General features: G+C 63.5%; 1 protein-coding gene across 1 annotated transcript; it reads right to left on the bottom strand.

Annotated features, from left to right (window-relative positions):
- Window positions 1-11,169: 11,169 nt before the first annotated feature.
- On the bottom strand, window positions 11,170-14,627 carry ZBTB42 (zinc finger and BTB domain containing 42). The gene has a single exon (XM_032404671.1). The coding sequence runs from the start codon at window positions 14,625-14,627 to the stop codon at window positions 13,380-13,382; it is 1,248 nt and encodes a 415-aa protein (XP_032260562.1). The 3' UTR covers window positions 11,170-13,379.
- Window positions 14,628-14,840: the final 213 nt, after the last annotated feature.

Below are 14,840 nucleotides of genomic sequence, written 5' to 3'. Positions count from 1 at the left end.
CCCTAGGAGAGGCGGGTCCTGCGCGGGGTGCTTTGCGGCTCGGGGCCGCCAGATGGCGCGCTGGTCGCGGGGACGAGGCCCGGAGGACTCCTGAGAGGGTCCCCGGGATGCTGAGAGCCCCCCACCCCCACCCCAGATGCGGAGACCCCCTGATGCTGAGGGCCCTCGGGATGCTGAGCGACTCCCCCGGATGCTGAGAACCCCTCACCACCACCCCAGATGTGGAGAGTCCCGCCGATGCTGAGTGCCCTTGGGACGCTGAGTGGGTCCCCTGGATGCTGAGAGCCCCTCCAGGCTGAGGGGATGCTGAGAAACGCCCCACCCCCACCCCCGCCAAGCAGAGAGCCCTGGATGCTGAGGACATCCTGGGGTGGAGAGCAGCCCCGGACTCCAGGAGGAAGGGCCTCCCCATGCAGACACCTGGTTCCTTGCTGTCAGAGCAAGAGTACAGGGCTCACCACCGTGTGACCTGAGGATGACTTGGGACCCACCCTCCAGGCCCTGGCTGTCCCAGTTCGTACAGCTGTGGCCCACCCTCCTGGGTGCAGTGCCCACCCCAGCCTGAGCATAAGAACCAAGGTTTGGCTTCAGGGGCCATGGGGGGTGAAAATCACTCATCTCACCATGAACACGGTGCCCCCATGGGGCCAAGGTCTCCCCTCCTCCCTGCTCCTCTGCACAGGTAGGCAGGGCAGCCGGGTGGGGGTGGGGTGGGTGTGGGGGAGGGCGGCTGCCAAGGGTGCTAGCTCTGTTGCTTCTTGGAAAGCACAGGGAGAGTCTGAGTCAGCTGCTCGTCTCTCTTAAGGATGTGGGGAGCCTCATCACTAAGCAAACCCCACCGCCTGGAATTTGGTTACACGTCCATCCACCCCCCTTCCCACTCACCCCGGCACTGTGGTTTGGGGCAGGGGCTGGGGTTCTGAGGTGCTGGAACAAAAGACCATAAACTGGGGGCTTAAAACAATGGAAGTTTATTCTCTCACATTCTGGAAGCCAGATCTGAAATCAAGGTGACGGCAGGGCTGCGCTCCCTCGGGAGACCCCAGGACAGGAAACTCCCTGCCGCCCTCCTCGTTTCTGGTGTGGCTGTCAGTCTGGGCCCTCCTGGGCTCACAGCTGCACCCCTTCAATCTCTGCCCGGCTGTCACAAGGCCTCTTCCCTCGTGTGTCTGCATCCAAATGTCCCTCTTATAAGGACACCAGTCATGTTGGATTAAGGCCCATCCTAATAACCTCTTCTTATTTGATTACATCTGTAAAGACCCTATTTCCAACTAAGGTCACAGTCACAGGTACTGGGGATTAGGACTTCAAGGTAACGTTTGAGGGGACACAATCCAACCCATACACTTGCAGACAAAAGAATCCACTTGTTAAGCAAATGTGGATTTATAAGGAGCTGTAAGATGGCATGAGGATTGGGCTAAGCTTCCAGGAGCCCCTACCTGAGCTGGTCTGGGTGAGGGATCTGCTGCCTCCACCAAGCCCAGAAATGCCCTATTTCTGCAGCAGCAGGAAGCTAACACCACCACCGCCAGCCCCAGAAATACGCTGCCTTTGCCAAGACCAGATTCAGCACAGCGCTGTCCCAGCAGCCCACTGGTGTCCTGGTGTGGCAGCCCCCTTACAGGCCACATCAGACATGGTAAGGGACGCAGGCCTGGGTGGTCCCTCTGAATTGAGTGGGAAGACGGGATTCACAACATGGGAACCATGAGAGACACTGGACAGTGACAGTGACAGATGTCCACCCCAGCCGTTAGCGCCGCTCTCTTCTCTTTCACTATAAACACCCGCAGAGCTCAAGCTCACTCCCCAGTGGTGCCGCAGCAGAGTTGGCCTTGGGACGTAAGTTCTGGCCAGTGAGATGTAGCCGGAGGCCGACTGGGGAGCATCTGAGCACTTTGTTTCCATGATAAAAGAGACAGCTCTGTCACTATCCTTTTCCACCTTTGTCCAGCCTGGAGCATGGATGTATGTTCCTCCAGGGGGCCCCAGATGTAACATCTGGAGCTGTGGCAACCCTCTGTGACCATGAGGGAAAAGCCCCTCCTGGTTACAGAGATGCTGGCTGACTCCCCTGGGCCGCTGAACTAACAGAAATCTTCCCGCTTCCAGGCTTCCTGTTATGGGAGGAAAAACAAGCTCCTGTGGGTTCAAATGACCACACTTGTCAGTATTTCTACTACTCGAAGCAAAAAGGGCGACAACTGATATAGCAGCGATCCATTTACCCAACCATCATCCAACCAAGTAGCTTAATAAGGCTTTTCAGCAAATTAGTGGCATTTGCTTAAACTCACTTCAGGAAGTTTAGCAAGTAAATCAAGCTTGCTTTTTAGACCGGTTTGGAGGGAAGAAAGGAGGGGCTCAGGGGCCCCCCTGGAGGCAGAGGCGGGGTGGGGAGGGGGTTTATTCCACTGTCCACGGAGGGAGGTAGGACTCCCAGATCTGGAGCAAACCAAGCCGTCCGGCGACGACACCACCGCCCTCGGCCGTCCAGCGCGGCAGCGCACGTGGATGCCAGCCCTGGCGGGCGGGGTGGGAATTCTCCTCCATGCCCCTCCGGCCCCGGAAAGAATTCCGTGCCCCAGCCGACCGGGCGCGGCGGCGGGCGGGCCGACAAGGGCAGGTGGGGTCCGCAGACCGCCCACGCCCCGCCGCCCGGCGGACAGGTGAGCCCGGCGGACAGGTGAGCCCCGCGGACAGGTGAGCCCGGCGGACAGGTGAGCCCCGCGGACAGGTGAGCCCGGCGGACAGGTGAGCCCCGCGGACAGGTGAGTCCCGGGTAAGTCGGCGCCGAGTCACCGCCCGGTGCCGCTCGCCCAGCGCGCCCGACGTGCCCGGCCCGCCGAGGAGCCCCGCGCAGTGGTCCCCGCGAGCGCCCGCGGACGGACAGACAGACTCCCCCCGCGGCCCCGCGCGCGCTTCCCGGGGCACTTCCGGGGGCGGGCGCACGCTGTCCCACGTGACGGGGGAGCGCGCGGGAGGCGGAGCGAGCATGCGCGGCCGGGCCGGCACTTCCGGGTGGCTGCGGGCGGGAGCCGAGGGTCGGGTGCTCGCCTTGTACGGGACTGTTCCCCGAGTCCTGGAGCGGACGTGCCGGCCGCTTCCCCCGACTGCCCGCCTTTCCTCGCCACCCGTCAGCTCGGGTGGGCGGGGCGGGGCGAGTTGTCCCCTCGAGAACTTCCCTGGGTGGCGACAAAGACCAGCGACAGGTCGTAATAGAGTGAGGAGGGGCGAGAAGGAGCGGGGCTCTCGGCTTCTTGGGCCCCGGACCCCACACCCCGAACCCCCGGGCCTCCCCCCAGTCCTCCGGCCCCGACCCCACATCCCCAGTCCCCGGACCTCACCCCAGTCCTCCGGCCCCCACGCCCCCAGTGCCTGAACCCCCAGTCCTCCAGCCCCGACCCCACACCCCCAATCCCCGGACCTCACCCGTCCTCCAGTCCTGGACCCCACTTCCCCAATGCCCAGACCTCACCCCAGTTCTCCTGCCCCCACACCCCCAGTGCTCGGACCCCCAGTTCTCTGGCCCTGGACCCCACACCGCCAGTCCCCGGAGCCCCAGTCCTCTGGCCCCAGACCCCACACCCCCAGTACCCGGACCCCCAGTCCTCCAGCCCTGGACTCGCAGTCCTCCAGACCCCACACCCCGTCTTCTGGGTTCTTGCCCAGACCCCCAGTCCTCCGACCCCAGACGCCATACTCCCAATCCCCACACCCCCAGTCCTCTGCGTCCTCAGCCCTGGACCCCACCCCCATCCCCAGACCCCACACCCCCAGTCCCCAGACCCCCAGTCCTACAGGCCCTTGGCCCCAGCCCCTTCCAGTGGAGGTCGACCAGGCCAGGCAAGAAAGCAAGCAGCACGCTCTCGGACCTGGGCCACGGCTGGCGACTCCAAACCTTAGAGAGGAAAGGCTCAGGACAGGTGCTGGGAGGTGGGGTTGGGGAAGGCCGGGGCCGCATCTACCAGGGAAGAATGGGACTGGATGTCCTTACAAGCGGGGTGAGGAACTGATAGGGTCTGATGGATGCCTTGGCAGACCGGCAGTAGTTGTGTGGACGGTGACTGTGACTTGGACCAGGGTGTTGGCAGTGGAGGTGGAGAGCCCCAGACCTGCAGATAGAAGCCCCAGACCTTTCTGTGGAACTTGGGGAGTAAGGTCAAAGAAGGAACACCCAGGCTCCCAGCTCCAACGACAAGCTCACTGGGACTCTTGGTTGCTGGAAGGGGAGCGGCTGGGAGAGAACTGGTTTGTGGGGGGGATCCAGATTTCCTTTTGTGCTCCTGGAAGGCACTCAGGAGAGTGTGCAGGTGTCACGGGCAAGAGAAGGCATCTGGGGAGGGGCGCCTGGGTGGCTCAGTCCGTGGAGCAGCTGACACTTGGTTTCAGCTCAGGCCATGATCTCGGGGTCCTGGGATCAAGCCCCACGTCGGGCTTCACGCTCAGTGCGGAGGCCGCTACAGGATTCTCTCCCTCTGCCCCTCCCCATGCTTGCTTGCACACACTCTCTCTAAAATAAATAGATAAATGTTTAAAAAAGAGAGAGAGGGCATTTGTCACAACGGAAAGGGTGAGACTCCCTAAGGAACAGCAGTGACAGAGAAGGGAGCGCGGCGGAGGCTGAGCGGCGCCCTGTGTGTAGAGCTGGGGTAGAGGTGGAGCGCAGCCAGGGAGGTAGGAGGAAGCTGGGAGAGGAGTATTCGCAGCAGGGAGTGGTGAGATGGAGGCCCGCGGCCCCCCCGGCATGAAAGCAGCCTGGAGGCTGCTGATGTCATGAGCGGTTTGGGGGGAGTCGTACTGGAGTGGATTGCAGGGTAAATAGCTTTCCGCCTGAGCAGGATGAGCTGAGTCTGGAGTCCACGTGGAAAATGAACAAGCAAAAATAGTCAAGAAGACTCTGAAAAAGAAGAGGAGGGAGCGGCCAGCCCCACCAGAGATCAAAATGTGTCATGGCCGCAGGAGAATGAGGGGAGAGCAGCGGAGGGCAGAGGTCACAAGCCACGGCACAAGGGGGAGTTTGTGCCTGGTCACGATGGTCAGCGAAGCTGGACAGATTGCACGGACGGCGTTGCTCATCTGAATAACGAGAAAGTCTGAGCCACCCATTGGCCACATAGCAGTTAAAAAGAAAGAGCTAAATGTAAATGAAGTTAAACCATAAAAATGTACCAAAAATATTGGTGAATCCCTTGACATCGGAGTGGAAATGCCCAATAGGAAAATGGACAAAAGATGGGCGCCTGGGTGGCTCAGTCAGTTAAGCGTCTGCCTTCAGCTCAGGTCATGATCCCAGGGTCCTGGGATCGAGCCCCACATCAGGCTCCCTGCTCCACGGGAAGCCTGCTTCTCCCTCTCTCACTCCCCCTGCTTGTGTTCCTGCTCTCGCTGTGTCTCTCTGTCGGATAAATAAATAAAATCTTAAAAAAAAAAAAAAAAAAAGGACAAAAGACACAAGCCAAGAGTCAACCCGGACGAAATACAAAAGACCCATGAGCGCAGGGTCACCCGTAGTTAGAGAAATGCACATGAAAGTCATACAGAGATACGATTCCTCACCTACTGGATTTTGAAGAAGCGCACAGCGCGGTCACATGCCGTGGTTGACAGGTAGGGAGCAGGTGCCGGGGAAACGACACGGACCGCCGCCGTGGAGGTGCTCTGGCGCTCTCCGCATCGCAAGTACTTCTGCCCCCCGAGAAGGTATGCCCACCGGCTGCGCGATCAAGGTTATCTGCTAGAGCATGGCGTGTACCAGCAGATCTCTGGAAACCACCCAGTGTCCGCTCCAGGGGACCAGGCGTTGATGACACAACCCCACAACGGAACAGGTGTGGCTGTTTAGAGGTTACAGCCTCGAGGACGTTCACGCGCTGGTGTGGAAGGATCTCTACCGTCTGTTTTTAAGAGGAAAAACAGCAACATTCAGAACAGCTTCTGTGGTGTGACACCTCCGTGGGGGACCCTGGGGAGAAGTAATATCCGTATTTACAGAAACATTGGAGAACACCCGAGAAATGAGTAGTCGTGGGAGCCCAAAGGCAGGGGCGAATGCGGTGCGTTGGGGGCACACGTCGGGGGAAGCAGCTCCAGTATGTGTCTTTTAATGACAGAATCAAGGTGAAAACACGACACTGAGGGAATAAGGGGCGTAAAAAGACACAGACGTAAGCAGTCGTATGAGAAGTCTTGCTGGAATGTGAGGGGTAAAGGACGGGGTTTCAAGTTTAACCTAATTCATGTATGTTGGTGACCAATGACCCATAACATGATTCAAAATAAAACCAGATCTCCCCACCCCCCCCCATCAGGCAGGCACCAAGTTCCCTCCCCATGAATGACCCACATTCCACCTTTTATTTCTTTAGTATTCTTCCAAGAATATTTTGTAACCACGCACATGCGTGTTCTTGTGCTGATCATGTCCCTGGCACCTGGAGGGAGGGTCACGCTGCCGCCTGCACGTGTGCTTGGTGAGCGGCGCTTGCGGGAGCTCAGGGAGCTGGTCCCACCGCCCACGGGCACTGTTACGGCCCAGCGGGGCGTGCGCCCGCTCCGCGCCTGCCAGGCACGGGCCCCGCGGCCTCACCCATGAGGATGTGACCAGGCTGTGCCAGTCTGATGCGGAAGGCTGTCTCCAAGCATTTTATCGTGGGAAGTTTCAAACATGGGAGTTTCCAGAGCACAGTAAGCTCGGCACCTGTCTCGGTTTCAGCAGCTGCTCGCCCCCCGCTCTTCTGGCCGCATCCACAGCCCTGTCTGTTCCTGCCCTTTCACTGTTCTATCGGGTTTTTAATGTACATACATCAAAATGCACAGTAAAGTTTGATACGTCTTGACGGCTACGTAGCATGCCACCCTGTAAAACTCAGGAACTGTCCACCACCCCCCAAAGTCCCCTTGGACCCCCTTGATCCTCGTTTCCCCCTGCAGGGGCAAATGTCTGATTTTTCCCCTGGACGCTACCCCGCCCGCTCTACAGCTTCGTGCGGTGAGACAGCACAGCGGGCGCCCTTCCTGCCTGCTGCCCTCTGTCCCCCGGAACAGGGACCCCCCCTTCATGGTCACACGCCGTCCCGTGGGGTGACGATTCTGCACATGGCACGTCCACTCCAGCTGGTGGACATTGGGGTTGTCGCAGGCTCTTTGCTAACGTGGCTCTCGCTGCCACGAACACATGAGGAAGGTCCCTTTGGGGAAACACGTGTCCCCTCCCCCGGATGATCCCTCCCGGGGGAAATGGCCAGGTCACGTGACCGGGGTATGTTTTACCTCCCAAGCAACGGGCGCCTTCCCCAGCGCGGCGCCACGTCCCACCTGTGCGGGTGCCGTCGGGCTTCCCGTTTGGGCACGGGCATGTCCCGCGGCCTCACTGCGGGGCCCCTGGTGGCTAGCGGTGCTGAGCACCGCCCCGCGTGCCCCCTAAGTGCCTTGTGACAAACCGGCGGCACCGTGCTTCCCGCCGAGTCCTGTGCACGTGCTGCCCGCCCCCCTGGCTCTCCGGCGCCCTCACATCGGTGGTTCTCTGTGCGGGGGTCGGTCCAGCCGAGCTGGGCAGGCGTCAGCAGCCCTCTGGGCGGTGGGTCCTGCTCTCCTTCTATGGTGTCCTTGGCATGGGCTCAAGCCGACTGCCCAAGCCCCTCCTCTTCTGCAGGCCACGCAGGGAGGGGAGGGGCCGCATCTGTCCAGGCTTGGGTTCCCCAAAGACTCAGAGCCTGGGCAGGGGAGCCGGGTGGAGGGGAGGGGCCGGAGATGGTGAGAAGAAGGTGGCCACGTGGGCAGCTTCAGACTCATGACCGAGAAGCTGCTTGGTCAGGCGAATGGGGAAACGGAGCTTGTGCTGCGGTGGCATGGGGGGGGGGGGGGACTTGAGGTTCCAAGGGGGGTGCAGCTGTTGTGTGACCTGGGTGTGGGGGCACAGGAGAAGGGGCCATGGGCCCAGGGAAGGATGCTGGATGCATTTGCCTGCAGACCGTGGGATGTCCAAAGCCTTGGCCTCGGAGACTGGATGAGGGGATGGCTCAGCGTGTGTGGAGGGGGAGCCTTCTGCGAGCAGAGGGACCTCAGGGCTCAGAGACCAGCGCCGAGAGGAAGGGAGGGTGGTTTACCCTTGGGGGGGGTGTGGGCCTCAAGAGACATGAGATTCTGTGAGAGGCAGTGGGGGGTAGAGATGTCCCTTCCTGGCCGGCGTGGTGGGGGCAGATGGGAGGGGCACTCTGCAGGGGAAGCAGAGCTGGGAGCGACAGCCCGGCTGGACAGCAAGGCCGGGGGTCCGCGCCCTGGGACGCCAGCAACGAGGGGGCGAGACTCAGGTGCGGGCCACTGTGGAGGGTGGGGGCAGAATGGGTTTGGGCCCGTTGAGGGCAGTCCTCCCTGCACCGTGGTCTGGACACGGGACGGCAGGAGGCGGCTGTGCCCAGCGGCCCGTGGGCTGCCCAGCACGTTGGAGGGCGAGATGGAATCCTCAACAAACCTTACTGACAAGAAAACTGCAGTGGCCGGCCCGGATCTGGGCCTCCGCAAGCTTCTGAAACCCCGACTGTCAGGGGCTGAATGTGTCTCTCCAGAACTCCTGTGTGGGAGCCCTAACTCCCCGCACCTCGCACCATGACCGTACTTGGACGGAGGGTCTTCACAGAGGTGATCAAGTTAAAATGAGGTTCTAGGCAGGTGTCCTTATAAGAGGAGGCGATCGGGACACAGACTCGGGAGAGGACTGCGTCTCCACGCCCGGGAGAGAGGCCCCAGGAACAACCAGCCCTGCCGACACCCGGATCTCAGACTTCCAGCCTCGGGAATTTCGAGAACGTAAACGCCTGTGGTGCAAGCTGCCCAGGGCGTGGTGCCGTGTCCCGTGTCTGCGGCACAGGGCGGGGCATGGGTTTCTCTGTGTATAGACTTTGTTCAAATTGCTGAAAACAATGCCACTTGGCTCCAGTCAGGGAGGTGAGTCCCTGCCCCCCTAGATTTCCGGGGATACCCCAGATCCACTGAGATCTCTGCAGGGCCAGCCGCTAGCCAGGCCCTGCTGCCCTAGGCCCCCAGCCAGCTGTCCCCGCACTCCTCCCACAGCCCCCTGTGCCCGTGGAGACCCCTGTGGGGGACCCGGCCAGGGAGGATGAGGGCTGGGGGCCAGTGACCCTGTGGGGAGGCACAGGGCCCAACAGCTCCGGTCCCCAAACTGCAAACTGCTGTCGCCCGCAACCCAGCCCAGCCAGCACTCCCAGGACGAGCTCCGCTTGCTCTGCGGGGCACTGTTGCCGAGGCCCTCGGCGCTGGGGGCCCTTCTGAGCCAGGGCTGGCCCCAGGGGAGGCAGCCGTGTTAGGCTTGCTGTTGTCCGCTACATGCTGGCCGCTGCCCGTGTGCCCACCGGGCATGACCCCATTCGCCCCTCTGCAGGGGCGTGCCATGATTCCCATCTTACGCATGAGAAGACTGAGGCAGAACAGAAGTGCCCTGGGGACCAGGACGAGGAGCAGGTGGCCCTCCCCGTGGGGTTCTGTGACAAGCAGAGGGCTGCTGTCCACGCTGGTGTTGGGGACATCTAGTGGGCGTGTGTGGGAGAGGCCCAGACCCGTTTTCCCTTTGATAGGGACAAAGGAGGTGCGGCGGAACCAGGAAATAGCCGGGAAGCAGGGGGTCGCAGGGAAGGGAGGAACACCCCTTCCCTACCACTAGTCCTCGTGCAGATGGCCGAGCACTCCATCCTCCACTTAGAAGTTGGCCCAGATTTTAGGGGTCGGTTTCTGTGGGGGTCTACTGGGAAGATAGTGCTGGTGGAGGAGGGGGATAGGAGGAGGAGGAGGCCCCAGGCCCTTCCACGTGCCTCAGTTTACCATCCCGCCAGTGGGTCAGGCTGGATGGCTCCAGCCCCAGAAGCGTGGGTGATGGAGCCGGCAGTGAGCTGAGTGTGGGTACCTCATATCAGCCCCCTCCCAGGTCAGCCCCTCCCCCTAAGGGGGCCTCTCCATGCCCTCCCCCCCACCTGGTTGGCTTGGCAACAGCCGGTTCTGAGAAGGCCCAACTGGGAACACGACTGGGTCTCCCTGCAGGTCAGTGGTGCTGGTCCAGGAGGAAGGCTCAGTGGGAGGCAGGCTGCGTGGGGGAGGGGAGGTGCCGGGCACCACCGCCGGGAAGCAACGACCTGCATTTGGGGTAAGGACTGGTAAGGCCTCCAAGTATAGCCCCAAACCCAGCAGCCTTTTCAGCGCCAGCTCAGCTCGGCACCACCCTTGGGGACCCCTTGGCAAGTACGGTTCCCCCTGCCCTGCCCTTGGGTCTGCTTTGGCTCTCCTTGGGGGACACTTTGGCCAGGACTAGGCTTGGGACACACACGAGAGGCCGTCTGCTCATCTGCCCCGGGCCCGGCGAAAAGGCACAGCTCAGAGAGCCCCAGCTCCACGTTCCCATGCAAGGGCTGAGCAGGGGCTGGGACGCCCACCCACGCCCAGCTGTCAGCTCTGACACCAGCCTGAGCTGGTTCAGGGCTCTAGAACCCCACGGGGCCAGGCCTGCCCAGCCACTGCCCAGCTTCACCCCCACTCCCCGGGGCTCTCTAGAGGTCAGGGAGGGCCCCACAGGGTGAGGGTGGGGCCAGGAGGGACACATGCCCTCCAAGCCTTGCCCACCTCTCGCCCAAATCCTGGCCTCTGAGGGCCCAGTCCCACCCTGAGGGAGGTGGGGTACATATGAGTTGTGGTGGGAAGGAAAAAGGCAAAGGGTATGTGGGGGGCAGGTGGGGGGGGCCCAGGAGTTGCGGTTGGACAGGAGGTAGACAGGAGGACCCAAGACCAGAGGATCAGGAAGCCTCAGATCCAAGCTCGAGGGCCTGTGGCTGCTCAGCAGGTCCCCCATAGCCCCCCGCACAAGAAACCAGGGTCCCCTCACCAGGTCCCAGCCTGCATCCTGCCCCCCCACGCCCCAGGGCAGGGAGGGCAGCCTGAGGAAAGAGGGTGTGCTACCTGTCCATAGCCCTGCCCTAGCCCACGCCCCCCCCACGGGGCACAGCAGGTGATGCCATCTGAGACAGGGTCCCCAGAGTGGCCACTGCCCACCTAGGACCCTCCCCTGCCCCCGGGGCCTCTTCTGCCCCCACCGGCCCGGAACAGCAGGGCCCACGCTTCCCGCACACACTTGGAGATGCACACGCTCCCGTCCCCAGGAATAACCCCGGCCATCTCCACCTGGGGCGGACTTTATTAGCACTGTGAGCATGAAGACGATGATGGGCACACAGGAGGACAGCTCTGGCTTCCGACTGTCACGGCAAACAAAACCTCCCGCCAGACGCTAAGCACAAACCACCGTCCTCTGGGTCACTGGGCGCGGCCCACCCCCGGGGCAGAGCAGATGAGGCCGCGGGGAGGCGGCGGGACGGGCCCAGGAGGACCCCACACAGCAGGCTCCCCTCGGACGGCATCCACACGCACCTTTACTACACATTCCCACACAATTGTGTGTTAAATATATAGAGATTTCGTCTGAACTGTGTTGGTTATCACATTAAAAACTAACCACTTGTCTTTACATTAACTTCACAGTAACTGTTTGCAGAAGACAATGAATCCAGTGTCGATAAGTCAGGACAGGAAAGTAAGTTCCTTCCCCCATGGAACCCCTGGGGAAAACCAGGGCCGCCGCCGCCTTTGCCTGCCGCCTGCCGGCGCTGTGGGCATGGCTCGGCCTCGCCGTTTACTAGACACACGCACACGCGCGTGCACACACACACACACACACGGAAACCTGATCGTGGAGGAGGTGACACGGAGCGTGAGGTATCCCTTCCAGAGGTGCGGGGCCCAGAGCCAGGATGATCACAAGCAGGGGGCCCCTTGCCCGGCGTGCTCTGTGGTCTGCATCCAGGCCAGGGCCTCGGAGTCCCAAGCACCGGGAGAGGCCCTGCACCGCACGGTGGGCTGCCCGCACAGCCGGAGAGCCGAGGGTGTGCAGGGAGACGGCCCCTTCTGCCCGCCTGCTGTGAAGGCCACCGGTCGTTTCGCTCCAGACCGGGCAGACAAATAAATACGACATCAAGTGTTGCCAGGAGACGAGAAAATAACTTAAGCTTGGCTGGACTCTGTCCTCAGTGCCTCCAGTCAGTGGACACCAGGAGTCCAGGGGGCTCTGCCACGTGCAGGACCCCCAGAAGCAGGGGCAAGCCCCCGCCTGCCCTCGCCCCTTGCCATCATCACGGAGATTCTGGCAGCAAGATTTGCTGGGTGACCCCCACCAACTGCAAATGCAGAGGTCTTTCGGGGTCCAGGAGCTGTGGGTGACAGTGGGGGGCTGTGCCCCCAGCCCAGCAGGTGCTTGTCCCCTCCCTGTTCGATGGCAGCTTCCACCCAGGCCCCACTGGAGGGAAGGGAAAGCCTGCAAACATCGCCCCTAGTAGAGAGAGCAGCTTCTGGCCCCCAGCTCAGTGCTCCGTAAACGACCGGCACTCCGGGGAGACCCTGAGCAGGCAAACCGGTGACCTCAGGGTGAGCCCCACAGCAGCCCGGTAGCAGCTGGCGATACTCAAGGCCCCTCCGGGCCCCACCCAGGGGACGCTCAGAGGTGCCCTGGACCCCGGGCCCAGGCAGGGAAGCAGCACGGCCCTCGCCCGCAGGCAGATAGCCGGCAACCTCAGGGAGGCTCTCTGCATCTAAAGAGAATCATATCCAAATTGTGACTCCCTCTCTCCGACCGAGTCACAGTGTGGTCAGGATCAGCAGCTCTGGAGGGCCCACCTCCCACCCCAGCACCTGGAACTCAAGAGCCCCTCAGCGTCTGGCTGGATCTGCTTCTGCAGCCCCGCCACACCAGCTGTGCCCGAGTCCCCCGCCCGCACGCCCTGGGCCCAGGGCCTCCCGCGGAGGCTCCTGAGGCCACCCACCAGGAGGGGCCTGTTCCATCCAAGTGCCGTTTTCGGGACACGCTGACAGCTTCTGTGGTGTGTTCATTCTCTACCAAGCCTGGGGCCAGGCTCACCAGGGATGCCCGCGGGAGTCAGCGGGGGTCAGGAAAGCCCCCGCTGAGAGGACTGCAGGACGTCCTCGGGCCAAGGAGGCTGGGCTGGAGCCCTTGGGACTGGGCCCTTGGGACACCCCCGAAGCTGACACAGGGGATGGAGAGGAAGACAGAGTTCAAAGTCAGGGCACAGCGGGGGGCAGGAGTCTGTTGGGGGGGGAGCAAAACGTGGAAGAGGGCGGCCCAAGCCAGGCCAAGTCACCCCGAGCCTGAGACTGTGGTCCAGGGGCAGCAGTGGCCTTTCTGCTGGGAGCTGCAGCACCGGGCTGCCCCCCGCCCCCCACCAGCTCCCATCCCTCCTGCTGCATCCCAGCGGCCCACCTGGGAGGTCCCTCCCGGTCCTCCCACGCCGCACAGGGACGGGTCACACCAGCAGGGACTTGACCAGGCCACAGTGGAATTTTCGGACGTGGCGATAGAGGTCCCCGGACTGCGTGAAGCGGCGCTCGCACCAGCGGCAGGCGTGCGGCTTCTCGCGCGTGTGCACCACGGCGTGGCGGCTCAGGTTGTGCGAGTACTGGAAGCTCTTACCGCACTGCGCGCACGTGTAGGGCTTCTCGCCCGAGTGCGTGCGCTCGTGCCTCTTGAGCGTGTACGTGCAGGAGAAGGTCTTCCCGCACAGCGGGCAGGTGGGCACCGGGCCGTCGGGCGACAGCCGCGCCCGGGCGCCGTCCCGCTCGCGGAAGTGGGCGCCGAGGTGCAGCTGCAGCACGTGGGCGCTGGGGAACAGCTTGCTGCACAGCGGGCAGACGCACAGGTGCCCGCCGGCCCCCCGCTCCGCCTCCAGCTCCCGCTCCCCGCCGCCCGCCCCGCCCCCCCGCAGCGGCTCCACGCCCACTGCCCGGCGCCTGGCCGCAGGAACACAGCGGGGCTGCAGGGGGCCGTGGGGGCTGCGAGGGCCGCGGCCGTCCTCCGCTTCCGACAGCGAGTCCCGCGAGTCCTTCACTAGTCGCTGCACGCAGTGTTGCATCTGGCTGCAGGGGGGTGTCTGAAGGACACAGGGTGGAGGGACTGGCTCCCGCCTGGGGCTCGGCTTCAGTGACAGGTCCAGGGCCCGGTCCGAGTCCCCGGGGGCCTGCCAGGGAGGGGGCCCGGGTGCTCGCGGAGGGAGGGCGCCGACCCCAGCCCGGGGCGGCCTGGCCTTCTGCGCGGCCGGGCAGAGCTCCGGGGCCCGGGGGGGCTGGGGGCGCGGCGGCTGGCCTGGCGGCTCGGCCGGGGCGGCGGGGGTCCCCCGGTGCAGCGCGCGGCCCTCGTCCCTGAGCCTGCCCTGGCAGACCTCGACGACGTCGTGCATGTGCAGGTAGCCGGCGGCGGCCAGGACGTCCTCCACCGGCAGGCTGCGCAGGTCCAGGCGGCCCTCGTACATGAAGTCCAGCAGGCGGCCGAAGGCGGGCGCCGTGACCACGTCGCCGTTGAGCCGCACCGCGTCGCGGCTGCCCGCAGGCCGGTCCCTGTAGAGGAGATGGAAGGAGACGCTGCACGCGGCCAGCACCGCGCGGTGGGCCGGGAAGCGCGCGGCGCCCACCAGCACCGTGCAGTCGCACAGGAAGCCGTGTCGGCGCTGCTGTCGCAGGCGGCCCAGCAGCCGCGCGCCGTGCTCCGGGAAGTCCATGTCGCCGCGGGCCCCGGGGGCGCGGACGGGACGCCCGCCCGCCCCCGGCACCTGCCCCGGAGCAGGAAAGACTCGATCGAAAGTAAACAGAAGCCGCTGGCCGCGGGGCGGGTCCCGGGGCGCGAACCTGCGCGCGTCCCCGCCGGGCCGCCCCGAACTTCACTCCGGGGCGCCGCCCGCCGCGTCCCCCGACGCCCGCGTCGCCGCCCGCCG

This window comes from Phoca vitulina, unplaced genomic scaffold (genome assembly GCF_004348235.1).
Source record: "Phoca vitulina isolate PV1807 unplaced genomic scaffold, GSC_HSeal_1.0 scaffold7, whole genome shotgun sequence".
Lineage (NCBI taxonomy): Eukaryota > Metazoa > Chordata > Mammalia > Carnivora > Phocidae > Phoca > Phoca vitulina.
Note: the sequence above shows the minus strand (reverse complement) of the source record. Positions and strands in the feature narration are given on the sequence as shown.

Excerpts from the sequence above, each read along its gene's own strand:
- ZBTB42 (XM_032404671.1), bottom strand. The coding sequence starts at position 14,627 with ATGGACTTCCCGGAGCACGGCGCGCGGCTGCTGGGCCGCCTGCGACAG.